This window comes from Aphelocoma coerulescens, chromosome 5, assembly GCF_041296385.1.
Source record: "Aphelocoma coerulescens isolate FSJ_1873_10779 chromosome 5, UR_Acoe_1.0, whole genome shotgun sequence".
NCBI classification, from domain to species: Eukaryota; Metazoa; Chordata; class Aves; order Passeriformes; family Corvidae; genus Aphelocoma; species Aphelocoma coerulescens.
The window spans coordinates 1,846,295-1,862,292 of NC_091019.1; the positions used below are offsets into that span (position 1 = coordinate 1,846,295).

At 53.7% G+C, this 15,998-nt stretch overlaps 2 protein-coding genes across 3 annotated transcripts; one reads left to right on the forward strand and one right to left on the reverse strand.

The window, feature by feature from the left end:
* The first annotated feature begins 1,590 nt into the window (after positions 1-1,590).
* DNAJC17 (DnaJ heat shock protein family (Hsp40) member C17) lies at positions 1,591-15,927 on the forward strand. Its single transcript, XM_069016232.1, has 11 exons — positions 1,591-1,702; positions 3,142-3,211; positions 4,401-4,459; positions 5,209-5,296; positions 5,695-5,777; positions 6,186-6,282; positions 6,675-6,724; positions 7,242-7,319; positions 8,359-8,439; positions 9,296-9,424; positions 15,719-15,927. The coding sequence occupies exons 1-11, from the start codon at positions 1,625-1,627 to the stop codon at positions 15,842-15,844; spliced, it is 939 nt and encodes a 312-aa protein (XP_068872333.1). The 5' UTR covers positions 1,591-1,624; the 3' UTR covers positions 15,845-15,927.
* Positions 9,479-15,720, reverse strand: C5H15orf62 (chromosome 5 C15orf62 homolog). Of its 2 annotated transcripts, XM_069016238.1 has the most exons (3): positions 15,592-15,720; positions 13,688-15,105; positions 9,479-13,431 (listed from the first exon to the last, which is right to left on the reverse strand). In XM_069016238.1, exon 3 carries the CDS (start codon positions 13,159-13,161, stop codon positions 12,646-12,648), a length of 516 nt encoding a protein of 171 aa, XP_068872339.1. In that variant the 5' UTR covers positions 13,162-13,431; positions 13,688-15,105; positions 15,592-15,720; the 3' UTR covers positions 9,479-12,645. The 2 variants fall into 2 exon arrangements, with proteins under 2 accessions (XP_068872339.1, XP_068872338.1); XM_069016237.1 differs by having other exon boundaries at positions 9,479-15,105.
* Positions 15,928-15,998: the final 71 nt, after the last annotated feature.

The following is a 15,998-nucleotide window of genomic DNA, read 5'->3' on the forward strand; positions in this document are numbered from 1 at the left end:
CTCTGGAGTGTCCTCCCTCGATGACATCTGGCCCTGCAAGAGGCACAAAGTCTGTCTGCAGGAACCTCTCCCCAAAAACCCCACAGCTCCTCGTCCCTCTGGGGCTGTCCCACACCTCAGCAGCGGGGCTGTGGTGGGGCTGGAACAGCGGAGTTTGCATCCCACGGGTCTCACCATGGGATTGCGGCTCTGTGCCCCTGTCCTGCTTCTGTGACGAGGCCCATGTCCTGTGGCTGCTGTGCCATCACTGATGGTGTTGTCACAAAGGGCCACTGTTGAGGCGTGGGACAGCCCCGAAGGAATGAGGTGCTGCGCGTGGGTTTAGGGACAGGTGTCAGCAGATAAATTTTGTGTCTTGCAGGGCAAGAAGGCGTCACAGGAGGGGAACCCAGAGGGGATCCTCAGGGGGAGGCCACAGGAGGTGCCCAAGGTGGCACCACGATGGCCACAGGTGGTCTCGGCACGCCCAGGGCTACCACTCATCGGGAACTGGAGGGTTAGGACAAGGGGAATGGCTCCAAGCTGGAAAAGGGGAGATTTAGGTGGAATACTGGGAAGAAATCCTTCTCTGTGAGGGAGGGGAGGCCCTGGCACAGGGTGCCCGAGAAGCTGTGGCTGCCCCAGCCCTGGAAGTGTTCCAGGCCGGGTTGGACAGGGCTTGGAGCAACCTGGGATAGTGGAACTGGATGACCTTTAATGTCCCTTTGAGCACAAACCATTCCAGGATTCTCGTCAAGAAGAGGGAGGTGGCAGGGGAGCAGGGCTTGGAACAACACCGACAATGCCTTCAGTCTGCAGCCTGAGAGCCGAGGCTCCATGGGGACAGCACAGGAATCTTCCAGTGTATTGCGCTACCTCTCTGAAACAGTTCCTTTTGCTGGATGCGTGGCTATCAAGTTTGCTCCGTGATCTCAGGTTTGTTGCCATTGTTGATAAAGGTAAGTTAAGTAATCTTCAGCCACGAGGACACGAATCCTATTAGAATAAAGGAATAAGGGATGAAAAATTCCATCTCCGGTGCATGGCAATAATCGGACAGGCTTTCTTCTACAGTGCTCCCATTTTAGAGCAGTGGGGGAAAAGGGAGGTCTCTTAGATCAGTAAGAAGACAAGACTTTCCCAAGGAGCTGTGCCTTGGGCTGAGACGGATGCATTTTTGGGGAGAACAAAAACAAGTATGTTTTTGGGAACACGCTGTAGCTGGGCTCGCACCACCCCCCGCTGGCACAGGCTTCGCGGGGAGGTGGTGGAGTGCCATCCCTGGAGGGATGCAACGCGTGGATGTGGATCTGTAAGTGGCACTTGGGGACGCGGCCAGTGGTGACCTTGGGGAGAGCAGGACGCCCGTGCTGTTTTCCCTAAGGGCTCGGTGCCCGCGCACGGCCCCACGGGACTTGTAGTTTTCCTCCAGTTTCTCCCCGCTCGCAGCCGCTGCTAAAGAACTACACCACCCGGCATGCCCCGCATCGCGCTGCGCACCCTGGTCGTGCCCTTCCACTGGGGCCGCGCGGTGCATCGCGGTGCTTGTAGTCCAACCTTCCCGCGCGACGCGCGGCGCGGCGGTCTGTGGGGACTACACTTCCCAGCGACCGCGGCGCCGGGAGCGGAACCGGGAAGCGCGAAGATGGCGGTGGATAAGGAGCTGCTGGAGCGGGACCTCTACGGGCTGCTGGGGATAGGGGAGAAGGCGTCCGAGAAGGAGGTGAGGGGCGCGGGCGGCTCGGGACGGGCTCCTGTTGTCCCCTCCCTCCCTCCCTGTCCCGGTGTCCTCGGGAGCGGCGTGTTCCCGGCGCGGCGCGTGCTGCTCTCCAGTGCTGAGCTGAGGGGCTGCTCCCAGCGCTGCTGAGGGACCGGAGCTGTCAAACCTCGGGGAAAGCCCGGTTTTACTGATTTTGGCGTTGTCCTGTCCCGGTTTTACTGGGATTGGCGTCGTTCCCTCAATTCATCCTTTTTCAATCCTGCGGGGCGAGACCCGCCTTTGGAGAAGGAGATGGCTTGGAGAGAACTGCAGGGTTGGGCTGGGACACTGTTCCTCTCGTTCCTTCGTGTGCTTCCAGAAGGAAAATTTCCGCCTTTATCAAAACATCCGGTTGTTAGAGGTTTGTCCGAGTGCCCAAAAGCCACGTGGTTCATTTTGTAAGGTTGGAATTACGCGTTCCCTGTTTTAATTGAATTTTGTTGGGTAGTCGGTGCCAAACATAAGAAGGAAGCTCGGAGAGAGCTGCAGAGGGGCTTTGGACAAGGGCTTGGAAAAACAGGACAAGGGGAATGGCTTCCCACTGCCAGAGAGCAGGGTTAGGTGGGACATTGGGAAGGAGTTCTTTGCTGAGAGGGGATGTTGGAGGATGGAGCCTGGGGAGCAGACGCCTCTTCCTCAGCTGGACTCTAACGCAGGAGGTGGGATCATCTGCAGGGCTTTTCCTGCACATTCCCACTCCCGGGAATTTTGTCCACCAGGTGGGGCCGGGACACAACTTTTTCCACTTGTTTTAGTAGGGAATTGGTTGGGAGTGGGACAGAGCGGCTTCCTTTTTTCCTTTCCCCCCCTTTTTTTTTTTCCTTTCCACTTCTTTTTCCCTTTCCCCATTTTTTCGTTTCCCTTCCCTCTTTTTTTTTTTTTTTTTTTTTTCTTTCCCCCTTTTTCCCTTTCCTCTTTTTGGTTCCCCTTTCCCCTTTTTTCCCTCCCCCCCTTTTTTCCTTTCCCATTTTTGCTTCCCTTTCCCTCTTTTTGGTGCTCTCTCTGTTTTTTTTCCCTTCCCCGTTTTTTCATCCTCTCCCCCTTTTTTTCCCCCCTCTCCTATTCTTTTTCCTTTCCTTTCCTTTCCTTCCCCCTCTTTGGTTTCCTTTCCCCTTATTTTTTCCTCTTCCCCTTTTTTTATAATCTCCCCTTTTTTCCCTTCTCTCTCCTTTTTTTTTCCCCTCTCCCCTTTTTTTCCCCTCTCCCATTTTTTCACCTGAGGTTTCCCTGCTCCAACACAAGACACCTGGAACTAAAAACAGCTTTTAAAAGCTCCAATTCCCTCCAGACATGGGGCCTGGTGGGTTACCCTTGAACTTGAGGATTATTTTGGCTCTCCAAGTTGCCTTTTTGGGCAGGGACAAACCAGTTCCCCCCAGTAACTCCCAGTGTGGCCCCCACAGGTGAAGACAGCGTTCCGGCAGAAGGCCCTGACCTGCCACCCGGACAAGAACCCGGACAACCCTCGGGCAGGTGAGATGGAGCAGCTCTTCCTGGGAGTTCTCACTTCTGCAGGCCCCTGGAAGTGGCTCTGCTTCCCTGGGTGCTGAGGGAGTGGCTGGGTGTCCCTGGGAATACACACAGGGCTGGGAGTTGCTCCCATTGGTGTTAGCTCTGCTTTTTCAGGCTGAACAGTCCCTGCTGGGTTTAGAAACACCAGCGTTGGGGCAGTGCTGGAATTACAGTTGCACCTCTCCAGATCTTCCCAACCTTTGGCTGCTTGGACGCTGCTTTAATCCCTGTCTCTCACAATCCAAACTTCACCAGCACCCCATAAATCCTATTATCTGTGGGCAGGACCCGTTTCTGGTAGAGGAAAAGCCCTGAGTGTTGGCTGAGCTCACCCAAACTGGGAGCAAGGCCTGGCTTCCTGGCAAGCTGCCCTGCTTTGGAGAGCAGCAGTGGTAAAAAATAACAGCCACGAGGGAAGATCTGGGGGGTTGTACCTGCAGGAGGCTGAGGAGTGAGGGGAAGGATGTGGGGAAGCCTCCAGCTTGTCCCCTTCCAGGAGGAGGGGCAGCAATGTTGAGGGAAAATGCCAGGTTTGGGTGTCAGGCTGAAAAGCTGGAGGCGTGGAAGGGGGAATTCCAGCTGCCTGCAGCACCTGCTTGCTGTGGATGGAGCTTGTGGAGTTAGCAGTTAGTTTCTTTCTTGTGTGTCAGTACTGATAATTCATCTTCATGAAAAAAAAGCATAATCTGCCAATGCTTACAACAGGACAAGAGGAAAGACTTTTAAAGGATAGATGGCTGTAATGCAACAACTTCCAGTCCAACATAAGTGGGATTTCCTGGTGGTGTGTTTGTACACAAACAAGAGGAAGTTGAAGGAAAAGGACTGAGAGGGAGAAGGAAATTGTGAGCTCCAGCCAAATGTGGCATGAAGGAGATATTGCAACACAAAATAAAGAAAAAATAAGTTTATGTGTTCCAAGATTTCTCTTAAAATGAAACAATCCCAACTTTTGTTTCTTTATTTGCTCTCAAGTTTGTGTAACACCTTTGAGTCAAGGTGGCCCTGGTAGAGGTTGGCTTACAAATGCTTTGGAAAGGTGATTTTTCTTCCTTGGAGAGACATTCCCACAGGAACTGTCTTTGCTGGTTCTTCCCCAGGTCCCTCACCTTCTTTCCCTCATCTTGCCCTTATTTCTTCTCCTTCCCAGCGGAAATCTTCCACCAGCTGTCCCAGGCCTTGGCCGTGCTCACAGATGCAGCAGCCAGGGTAAGGATGCTCCCTTGGGAAGGGTGGGACTTTGGGCTGTTGCTGGGAACTGTATTCCTGCCTGTCCTGCTCTCTGCTCCGACGGAGACTCCATGAATACAAATCCCAGCTGTTATTCCTGGTAATTCTCTCTGTGAGATCAAATCTCAGGTGCCAGGTAACAGCTTGGAGAAATGTCGTGCTTGTGATTTGCTGCTGGGAGCAGCTCTGCCCTGAGCTTGTGCCTTCAATAACGTGCTGGACTGGGGCATATCCTGTTTGATAACACCAGTGATAGCCATCCCTGACTCAGGGACCCCCAGTTCCCATGGCAACGGTGCATCTGCCATTCCCCTCGAGTCAGGGGCTGGCACATGAGTTATACCTGGATGCAATTCCTGAGGCTCCAAGCTGGGACACAGGAGAGCTTGGATCCTTCTGGAGCTGTGAGGAAGTGGCTGAGAACCCACTGCCCAAGGCCTGAAAGAACCTGGAAATGTCCCTGGGAAGAATAAAAACAAACCAGAAATGAGCAAGGAACTCTCTCCAGAAAAGCTCAGGAGGGAACAAAGTGCTGATTCCAGGTGGTGAGAGCTAAAAATGTCAATGGGCTCCTCTTTTCAAATGTTGGCAGAGCTCGTAGCCCAAGAAGCAGCAGATGCTTCACCCCTGCTGGCAGGGTTTCAATCCCTGATGTCGTTGTAGTCCCTGCTTTCCAGTTTCTCTCCCGGTTTCCGTAGTTCCCCACTGTTGTGCTGGTTCCTTGGCAGGCAGCCTATGACAGGGTGAGGAGGGCGAAGAAGGAGGCTGCAGCAAGGACACAGAAACTCGATGAGAAGAGGAAGAAAGTAAAGCTTGGTAAGAAAATCAAACCCTCACGTTCTCCTGAAGTCTCCCTCAGCTGGGTGTTTGCATTTCTCTGTGACAGGAATTCCCCAGGGATCGGTCCATCCATGTGGGATGACCCTGGTTTCTTCGTGCCCAGTGCCGTGCAGGAGCCACCTGGAATCTCCTCCCACAGCCATAGCTGGGGTGGTCCTGCTCTGGGAAGGAGGGAATTAGGTCCTGCTCTGGGAATTAGGGGGTTTGAGGACTGCTAAGACTCCTTTGGTGTGTGGGGGCAGAGGAGAGGCAGCAGAGCTAGCAGGATATTGGTGTAGCTGTAGCCAAGTTTGTGATCTTTCCCTCTCCCTCTGGTCAGCAGGGGAAATTCAGATTCTCTTGGGATTGTTTTCATTTTGTTTCTTTCTCTGCAGATCTTGAAGCCAGAGAACGGGAAGCCCAGTGCCAGGAGAACGAAGAGGAGGAGGTCAGGATAACGAGATCATTAGAAGAAGAGGTAAGGATAAATTCTTAGTTCTCTCTGCTATTTTTGAGAAGAATTGCTGGAAGTATTTCCATTCAGGATGAAATCCATGAGATGAGGTGCAGCGAATCTCTGGATAGCAGTCCTTCAACCTTTGGGATTAAAATGTCGCGACGGAGGGAAAGCCTCTGTGAATCAGAGAATCCTGAATGATTTGAGTTGGAAGGGACCTTAAAGCCCATCCAGTTCCACTCCCTGCCATGCTCAGGGCCACCTTCCCCCACACCAGGCTGCTCCTTTTGGGGCTGTCCCAGCGGAGCTGGCTGGAGGGGTGTCCCAGGAGATGGGAGTGAGGCCCAAGCTGTCCTTGGAAGTGTCCAGCTGGCGTTCCAGCCCCGGCTCTGTGCCTCAGGCGTCCGTGCCGTGTTCCCTGTGCCGCAGATAATCCGCCTGCGTGAGGAGGGCTCCCGGCAGCTGGAGGAGCAGCAGAGGCTCGTCAGGGAGCAGATCCGCCTGGAAAGGGAGCAGCGCAGCCGAGGTGAGCACAGGGGAGCCCGCAGCCCTCACCTGCAGGTGCCACTGGGCTCTCTGGCAGCCGTCTACTCTCTGCTTTTCCAGTTGTCCCAGCACAACCCTCTTGCAGGGAAAAATGCCTCAGAACAGGTCTCCTACTTGTATTTTTGCTGACCCGTTTCTAGCAGCAAGTCTGGGCTTTCTAGAGGGGAAAAGTGCTGCCATGGAATAGTCATTCTGTGCTGCAGTTCCTGTTGCACAAGATTTTTGGTGCTGGAATGGTCCAGTGGAAATCCCAAAGTGTTTCCTGTCGTCAGATGTATGTTCTCAGAGAAAATTCTGTGCTAAACGCTGAGGAATTTTCACCCATGTCCTCTCCACCTTTTTTGTTTTGTTGTTGGCTTTCTCTCTCTTTAGGCAAGCAGGAAAGAAACGGAGCAGAAGGCAAAGTAACTCCTAAGCTCAAGGTAAGACATCCTCAGAAAGCTGGGTTTTGGTGAAAACTGGTAGAACACGGTGGAAAACAGCAGGAACACTTCAACCCTGCTGAGCTGGCACTTCCTTCTTAACACTGGAGGTTAAATTCCCCCATGGAATGTGCATCATCAGGTGAACGGCTCCTGTCCTTGCTGTTAGAATTCCTCCCTCCCTCACCTTTTCTTTGTCTGCTCCAGATTTCTGAGCCTGGGATTGAGTTGTCTGTGCTTCAAGCACAGGGGAAACATCTGCTAATTACCCTGGCAGAGCCATTAGCATCCTTTCAAGTGCGATCTTTTTTTATCCCAGCGGGCAGCAGCAGCGTTTCTCCCTGTTCCCCAAACAGTTTGTTCCCTGTGCTCACTCCCAAGCTGAGATCACTGTCTTGGCAGGCCCGGGAGTGTGGCTGTAAATAGCAGACGTGGGGAATGTGCAGGGGGGTGGCAGCTGCTTGAGCAGGCAGCGAATCTGAACGGGAAAAATGAACTCCTGCCCTTTGTTTCCCAGCTCAGGTGGAAATGCAGGAAGGAAGATGAGACGGGAGGGGGATACTCCAAAGACGTGCTGCTGCAGATCCTGCAGAAGGTCCTGTCTGACTCTCTTCCCTGTTTATCACTGGGTCTCCCCCTGCTCTCAGTGCTGTAAGGATAGTGAATTCTGGGAAGCTGCGTATCACAGAATCATGGAATGGTTTGGGTTGCAAGTGACCTTAAAAATGATTCAGCTCCACCCTTTGCCATGGACAGGGACCCCGTCCACTGTCCCAGGTTGCTCCAAGCCCCATCCAGCCTGGCCTTGGACACTGCCAGGGATGGGGCAGCCCCATCTTCTCTGGGCACCCTGTGCCAGGGCCTCAGCACCTGTACAGGGAAGGATTTTATCTTAACAATCTCATCTGAACAGATAATCTGATCTAAATAGCCAGTTTGAAGCCATTCCCTGTGTCCTGTCCCTCCACTCCCTTGTAAGCTATAAGCTGGAGTGGCTCACTTTCTTCCCTGTTCGTCTTTCTCATGCAGTTTTCAGAGCTCATCAGCATGATCGTGGAGTCAATTAAGGTTGGAAAAGATCTCTTAAAGCATCAAATCCAACCTTTGAACCAAGTTGGATCCTTTGATCCGTGAGCTGGGAGCTGTTTCCCAGCTTACAGCTCTGCCTGGCTCCTAGCAGGGACTCCTGCTGAAGCAGAGCAGCTGCAGGCTCTTCCCACTGGATGCTCCCTGCCCACTTAGTCTGGCTCTGTGGCTGTGGTGCACTCTTTCCTTCTCTTCAAGCACTCCACATCCCTGCTGTGGGAAGTGCAGAGACAGGCACAGACAAGCCTTTGATCTGATCAATCCCAGCCTGGCATCTTTATTTTCCCTCTCAACTCTGGCTCTGAGCTCAGCGGCCCTCTTGCACTGGGGCTTGCTGGGAGCCAAGTGTGGAGCTCCATGCCTTCCCAGATTATTTCCTGGAGGGGCAGAAATGGTGGGATCAGTGGAAGCAGGACAGAAATGGTGCCAGCTCAAGCCTCATGTCTGTGAAAACACATGTTTTCTCTTGTGTTCATTTGATAAATGAACTTGTCGTCTCTCCTGGCTCTGTTATTAACTTCCCTTCCTTCCTTTCCTTCTTTCCACAGTATGGAGATGTGCTCAATTTGTTGATCTCCAGCAGGAAGACTGGGAGTGCAGTGGTGGAATTTGCCACGGTGAAGGCAGCTGTGAGTGCGCAGAGCCCCTGCTGGGTGTGCTGGGGGTGGCACAGGACGGGGTGACAGCCAGGACACTGCCCTGTCATTAAGGCAGTGGAGAAGGGTAATGAGAGTCTAAAGGCACAGAGGCACGAAGGGAGTGGCACAGCTGGAGGCACAGACCCAGAGATCAGGCACATAAACAGGTTGTGCATGGAACAGGCTGAGGGAGGAGGCACTGCCTTAAAGATCAGGCACCGAGCACTTACTCAGCTCTCTCTGCAGCTGAAATACCTTGGAGTTGGGCTTTTGTGTTTTGGAGGTGATACCAGGCATTTGCAGTGAAAAACAACCCAAAATGTCTTGGCTCACTGTGAGTTAGAATAATTCATGTGGCCGTGGGAGCAGAAATCATCAGTTACCTTAAATTTTAGTGGTTCCATCAGCTTGGGCTGTACAAGAGTTTCTCTATTCCTTGTTTGCTATTCTTTCACTCACATCCAGGTAATAAAACCCCCCAGAACTGTGTGTGACCTGTTCATCAAAACTATTGGCAGGGGTATGGACCGTAAAGGTGCTTCCCATGTAGTGAAATCTGAGAGTCACGGAATGCTTTGGGTTGGAAGGATCCTTACATTCTTATGGAATGGGATCAGAGGATAGTTTGGGTTGGAAGGGACCTTGAGAGATCGTCCATTTCAAGCCCCCTGCCACGGGCAGGGACACCTCCCACTATCCCAGGTTGCTCCAAGCCCCGTCCAACCTGGCCTGGAGCACTCCAGGGATGGGTCTTGTTTGTGCCCTACTTGGCCTTGAGGCCTTAGTGACCTGTGAGGGAGTAGGGTCTGGAATTTGGGTGGTGATGGAAGGATGTTTTCCCTGCCAGGAGATGGCTGTGAAGAATGAGGTTGGCCTGCTAAATAACCCCCTGAAGATTTCCTGGCTGGAGGGCCAGCCCCGGAGCCACCCCAGCACCATCCTCCCTGACAGCACCAGCCAGCCCAGGACCTCCCAGGTAAGGACACTGGGCTGTGGGATGCAAATCTGGTGCTGTAACAACCCAAATCTCAGTGTACTCTGTAGCTGTGGTCACATAGAAGCTCTTGGTGCCAGGCCTGGCTTTCCCAGCAGCCTTTCTGTGCTGGATCTGTGGCTTTCTAAAGGACCTCTTGCCTGGGCAGCAGCACACTGGGAGCTGGAGCTATTTGGATGACTGGATCTTCACACATTCCCTTTGTCCCAAGTGAAGAGCAAGGGTGTTCCTTGCTCAGCCCAAAGCCTCCAGTGCCACTCTGATGGGATTTTTTAAATTGTGTTGACTGTTGGAATCCTCTGGGTGAGAGCTGCTGAGAAGTTCTTTTAGGGAGCCTTGGTTACTCACTGCGTTCACAGGAGGAGGAAATTTCAGTGCTGGAAGCAAACCTCTGTTCTTAGGGTCTGCAGGAGGGAGGAGAAAGCACTATCAAACTGAATGCCCTTTTGTGTGCTCACTCCCTAAATATTTCAAGCTTCTGAGATTGTTCAGTGCATTCACTCTCTTGATGTTTTATTAAGCACTTTATTTATATTATTTGTAATTGTACATTAGAATGCCTGGTTGTTATCCTGTCCATGCAGGACCAGGGAGAGTCCTGCAGCCACAGGAGATTCACCAGAGGGTTAGGAGGGAAACTGGGGCAAAAAGCAGACTCCAAACCAGGTTATTAGTGAATTTCTCACTAGCAGAGAGTGAGAGCTGGCCCATTCCTACCGAAGGGGGCTGCTGGTGTGGTCGGATCTCGGTAGTGGATTCCAGCCTCCGTGGGTGCAGATCCCCGAGTTTGTCCTGGCCTGTTCCCATGCCCAAAGCTTGTTCATGTGGAAGTGCAGCGTCTGCCTGCGGTGCAGGATTAGTGTGGTGGGGCAGCAGGGAGAGCAGGAAAGCAGCACAGGGCGCTGGTGACTCAGCTCTGCCCTGCACAGCCTCCTCAATCCCACCTGGCTCTGGGCATGGCGAGGAGCTGCTGCCGCGGACCTGCATCCTTCCCAGGAGTCGCTCTGCTGGTGCTTGGCTGTCCTTTCTGCTGCTTTTACCTGTGAGAAGCTGTGATTGCACTGCAGCCTTGGATCTCCAAGCTGCTCTCCTTCCTGTTTGCCCTTGTTCCTACTCCAGACCCTCTCCAAATCCTCCTGCTGCATCCAGTAGGATGCTTCTAAAACCTGTAATGTGTTAACAGGTCCTCTTGGCCAGTCTGCTTCCAGCTGACTTAACTTGTGCTCTCCAGTTGAAGACTGTGCAGAGTGAGCTCCCAGATCCCTTTTCCCCCTGCCTCTTCCTTTCACACCCAGCCTGGCTTCCCAGCCACCAGGCTCCACGTTCCTGCTTCCAGGCTGCACTTATCTCATTCTGATTTAAGCTGCCCTTGCTTCCTATTCGCTTCCCCCCTCTGTTTTTGTCTGAATCCACCCCCGTTCTCTTCCCACTCTGTGCAAAAGCAGCTCCTTCCCTGCTCTGCTCCAGGAAACAGCCCAAACCTGCAGTGTTCTCATGGCAACACGCTCCCTACTCATCCTCTGCTCCCTGTCTGGGACAGGCAGCCAGGACCTGAGTGCCAAAATCCGCCGGTGAAGGACAGCCAGACCCCAACCAGAGGGGTTTGGAAGCAGTTCCCAGGTGGAAGCTGTGCTGTGAGGAGGCTGCTCTGCTTCCACAGCCTTGTTGTCTCCTGCAGCAACAGGTGCACATTGTCCAGCAGTTCCTGGAGAGCTGCTGGAGCCAAGCAGGCTCCAGTTGCCCTTGGAATTCAAGAGCTGTGGCTTGGCCAGTGTTACTCCAGGCTATTGAGAGCAGTGGCTGTGTGATGGTTCAAAGCACACACAGCGGCTGTGGAGAGCTTGTTTTGCCACTCCAGCAGCATGGAACACTCAATTTTGGGAATGTTTTCCCTGCTCCTGCAGTGGGATTTCCCTGCCAGTGCTCCTCAGCCATTCAGTCCTGAGAAGAGCCTCCTGCCTGGCACTCTTGCACCTTTTCTAAGCTCCTTGGAGGTTTCAGAGGGTTTATTTCCTGTTACCTGACTTTGGGAGGCGAATCTTGCAGGGTAAGAGGCAGCTGTGCTTTCCCTGGAATATCCCTGCACGTTGCTTTGGCTGCTTCCAAAGCTCCTGGTTATCTGGGGGCATGGAGGTTTTATTATTGTTATTTTTTAAAAGAGCCCTAATAGTCAAAAAGGTAAGAACTGGTAGTTTCTTTCAGCAGTTTGTCCTGATGCTGCCCAAAATGTTCTCAGCCTGGCAAAGCCCTTCCCACTGCCCAGCTCAGGGTGGGGAACTGTTCCTGTCTTGCCCCGAGCTGTGTGAGCTCTCCTCAGGTCCCAGCAGCTCTGTCCTTCCCCCAGCCCAGAGAAGCAGAGCCACACTGGTTCCCCTCCCCTCATAAAACCCTGCAGTGCCAGGGAGGATGGGTCTGGGCTGCTCCAGATACCCTGTGCTCCTGGTGCCTGGGGTTTCTGTGGCTTGCTCCCAAAGAAATGAGGCAACCAGACACTTACAGTCACAGATACATTTATTCTTCCATGTCTGTACAGCTGGGAGCTCAGTGCATGCGTGAGGCAGCAGTGCCAGAGATATCTCTTCTCCTGCCAGGAGGGTAAATCCACTGCTGGTGCTGTATCAGGATGCTTACCTGTTTCCAGGCTGGGAGTGCCACCTGCACTGGAGTTAGGGGAGAAGAAACCCACAAGGAGGCAGAGAAAAAACGGAGGAGCAGCTTTGAGCTTTCACATCCAAACACGGTGGGAGGAGAAGCCCCAGTTCCCATCCCTCAGCCCTCAAAGCTTTGCCTTTGGGGTGCAGTGCTGCTGCCTCCTTGCAGGCTGCCTGCTGTTCCACAAGTGATCCGTGCCAAATCCCTGTGTGTCCCTGCCCCCCAGTGTTACATCCCCAAAGTAAGCTTTTCCCAAAAAATGCCAGTCTTCCCCGAGGAGGGGACGTGCAGTCCAGAGTGGGAAATTCCCGGGGTGGAGAGTGGAAAGTTGCCCAGGAGACAGCAGACAGTGCTCTCACCTGAGCACGTAGCCCGTGAGCTCTGCTCCAGAGGATTCCTTGGCCAGGACAGGGATGGTCTCTGGTGGGTGAGGCGAGGACAACAAAACAGGCCACACACAACAGGCACACTCCAGCATCCTTCCTCCCGCTGGGGTCAGAGGAAGCGGCAGCAGCAGTGAGTAACTGGGATGTGATGGACAAGGAGTACCTTCAAATGGCGTAATCCCTCGGGTTCTGTTTCCTGAGGGTCTGCAGCACATCCTCAAGCAGCGATAGCCCCAAATCCACTTTGAAGGACAGGAAGGGGTCAGCCAGGTCGGGAAGAGTGGTGCTGTTCTGGAGACCTGCCTCTGAGCGGCCGTGGTCTGTAGCCTGGTCCTTGTGCGTTGGAGAGGCTTTGTGGTACGGAGCAGCATCGGAAAAGGAGAGGTTGGAGTGGGAATCTGTGTGATCGATGATGTTGGGGCAGCTGGAACTGTCCAGGTACAGCCGGGGAGGCTTGGGAGGGGCTTGTGCCTTGGCCAGGTTCTGCTCGCTCTGACAGGACAGGTACTCAGACTTGTCCTTCAGATCCCTCAAGCATTCCCTCTTCTGGCCGTCCGTGTCCAGCGTGTGGCTGTTCTGGTTCAGGATGATGACTTGGTTGCCCAGCTTTTTGTGCCTCCTGAGGGAGAAGCGTCGGAAGAAGGTGGTGGACTTGATGGACCCCCTGCGCCAAGTATCCATGCCGAGGGAAGGCAGCGAGGAGCAGCAGTGCTGACTCCTCACAGGCGGGAGCCGAGGGATCAGCAGCGAGCCACGCAACAGGAGCAACTTCTTCCTGCCCCGTTCCCGGAGCTGCGAGGAACACGGAGAGGCTGGTAGTGCAGGAAATGCAAACTCCACGCCGTGGCAAGGAGCACTTGGCTCAGCTTGGATCTCAGGGAGTCTCCTCCTGGAGCGGAGAGGAGCGGCGGCGTGCGAGCGAGCTCGTTAAACGCGTGCTGCGGCTCCGGGCTGGTGGGGAACAGCAGAGGCACAGTCACCATGAGAACAGATCTAATCTGGCATCTAGAACAGAAGGGCACTCGGGTGCCATGGTAACCGGGCACCTTCTGTGGAGGGGCACCGCCGGAAAAGCGCCGTGGGTGGCTGGGAACGAGACGGTGACTCAGTGCCACCGAAGGAACCCAGGGAATACGGGCGAAGGGGGATGTAAAAAGCCACAACGCGGGAGGCAGCGTTGGGAGAATGGAGTGCCAAGGAGACTTACGCCCTGTTGGAGCAGCCCAGAGTCCAGGAGCAGAGAGGTGAAGCTGCCGGAGCACTCGCAGAACTGGGCTGGCCACGCTCACCAGGATGAAGCAGCAAGTCCAGGGAGAACTCAGCCAGGAGTCCAGGAATTCAGCCAGGTTGGACCCAGGATGCCAAAGCTCCCCAGTGCTGCCGCCGCCGTCCCTTCATGTGCCACCCATCGCTGCTTCCCGGGCTGCAGCTCCCTGCGTGGATGTGTTTGTTTTGAGCCAAGCCCTTGCTGAGTCAGCCACGTCAGAAACTGGGTTTCACTCGATTGGTAATTGCCAGGATTGCAGGAAGTAGGTGTGTGGAGTGGCGAAGCCTCAGCCCACGCTCACGCACCCGGCAGCACGTGCTGGGAGCCCACCTGGATCAGGCTGCTCTCCCTCCTGCCACTCCGAGGGCTCCTCGTGTCAGCAGAGCTCCCAAACCAGGCTGCAAATAATCTGCTGTCTGTTTTAAATTTCAATCCCAGTGCGAGGTGGGGCTTCAGGTTTGTGTGGGTGATTCATCTGCATGAGTCTCACGCAGCCTCTTCCATCCAGCCCAGCAAATTCCTGAGGCTGGTGGATGGGACTTGGAAAGATCCCGGCTGAGGGCTGATGCCATCAGTGCTTTCTCAGAGACTGCTGCTGCCAGTACCCATAGGTCATTTCGCTCAGGTGGCTCCTAAGACACCAATTAGACTCTTAATTTCCCACTTGATGTTCTCTTATCTGTTGTGGGCTTTCATTGTGTCCTCGCAGCCGGAGGAGCCGCTTTGCTGGCATGGGATAAGGAATTGCACTCGCCCATGTTTCCATGTGGAGACTTAGTAGCCGTTCTATTGCCTTCGTGTCCCTTCTGCTTCCTAAGAAATCCTTAAATACCTGGAGAAGCTGTGGCTGCCCAATCCCTGGAAGTGTTCAAAGCCAGGTGGGAGCAGCCTGGGCATGAGGTTGGAACCAGATGATGTTTAAGATCCCTTCCCGCCCAAACCATTGTGGGATTCCGTGATTCTCTGCGATCACCACTTAACCCACTTCCTAGAAAAATGAACATGAAGGGTTTTTTTTCCATTCACCTTCTCTCAAGACGTTTTTATTTCCACCTGAACTGTCAAGGAACGAGCTGGATGTTTCCAAGCCTTGCAGTGCTTTCATACATCCAAAATAGCGCGGCCACCTACCAGTGTGGAATGGCTTTGGAAGCAGTGCCAAAGCACCGGAGCAGCTGTCATCTGCTGCCCACGTTCATTAGGCAGAGTCTGCAATCGACTGCCTTGACGTGACAGTTGCTGCCACACACAGCAGCAAGGCTCCGGGAGCTTTGGAAAACTGTTCCATTCCTGTGTCAGGTTTGGGAACATCCCTGGTGGTTTTCTCTCTGCAGCCGCTTAGAATCACGGAATTGTTCCTGTAGGAAAAGACCTCCAAGGTCATTGATAGCAGCTGTTGGAATCATGGAATGGTTTGGGGGGGGGGGGGGGGAAGGGACCTTAAAGCCCATTCAGTCCCACCCCCTGCCACTATCCCTCCAAGCCCCATCCAGCCTGGCCTGGAACACTTCCAGGGATCCAGGGGCAGCCACAGCTTCTGTGGGCACCCTGTGCCAGGGCCTCAGCACCATCAGACTTAGTCACTTCCATGACTAATCCACGAAGGTTTGATTTTTTTATGGCATTAGCCTTTATAACGGGTGAAGTGTACGCTGGACTTCGAGCACCAACATTGTAGGTGCAGGGTGAGCTTGTCATCCCAAATAATGCCCCATCCAGCCTCATGGAATGCTGGCTCGGTGACTGTCCCGCTTTCCTCCCCAACCACATTTACTCCTGGTTATTTTTAATCATTTTATTAACAATTCCTGGTTATTCCCCATAGCCAGGCAGCTTTCACCCACCTCACCCAATTTCTGTGGGATCAAATTGCTTCCTGCCCAGAACACCGGTGTTGTGAGGGGGATTTGGGGAGGGTCTGGGAGTCTGTGCTGTCCTGATGGGTTGTGTGTGATTCCTGCTCCTTCCCAGGCGTCGGTGGTGTCGGAGCGGGACTACGAGAGCCTGGTGATGATGAGGATGCGCCAGGCAGCTGAGAGGCAGCAGCTCATCGAGCAGCTCCAGCGGGAAGACGAGGAGGAAAAGTCCCACACTTAGCATGAGAGTATGGATTCTCCCCACCCCTCCGTCCCCCCAGAGCTGTTTCTTAATTTAAGTCAATAAACCTCCTTTTTTTTAAAGGTGGTGTGGGAATAGAAACTCCCAGGGACTGCGGCCCTTATCCCTTTCCAGGTTTGGGGAAGGAATGGCT

Coding starts and splice junctions, on each gene's coding strand:
- DNAJC17 (XM_069016232.1), top strand. CDS start 1,625: ATGGCGGTGGATAAGGAGCTGCTGGAGCGGGACCTCTACGGGCTGCTG. Junction 3,212..4,400: donor CCCGGACAACCCTCGGGCAG/GTGAGATGGAGC, acceptor TCTCCTTCCCAG/CGGAAATCTTCCACCAGCTG. Junction 8,440..9,295: donor TTGCCACGGTGAAGGCAGCT/GTGAGTGCGCAG, acceptor TTTCCCTGCCAG/GAGATGGCTGTGAAGAATGA.
- C5H15orf62 (XM_069016238.1), bottom strand. CDS start 13,161: ATGGATACTTGGCGCAGGGGGTCCATCAAGTCCACCACCTTCTTCCGA.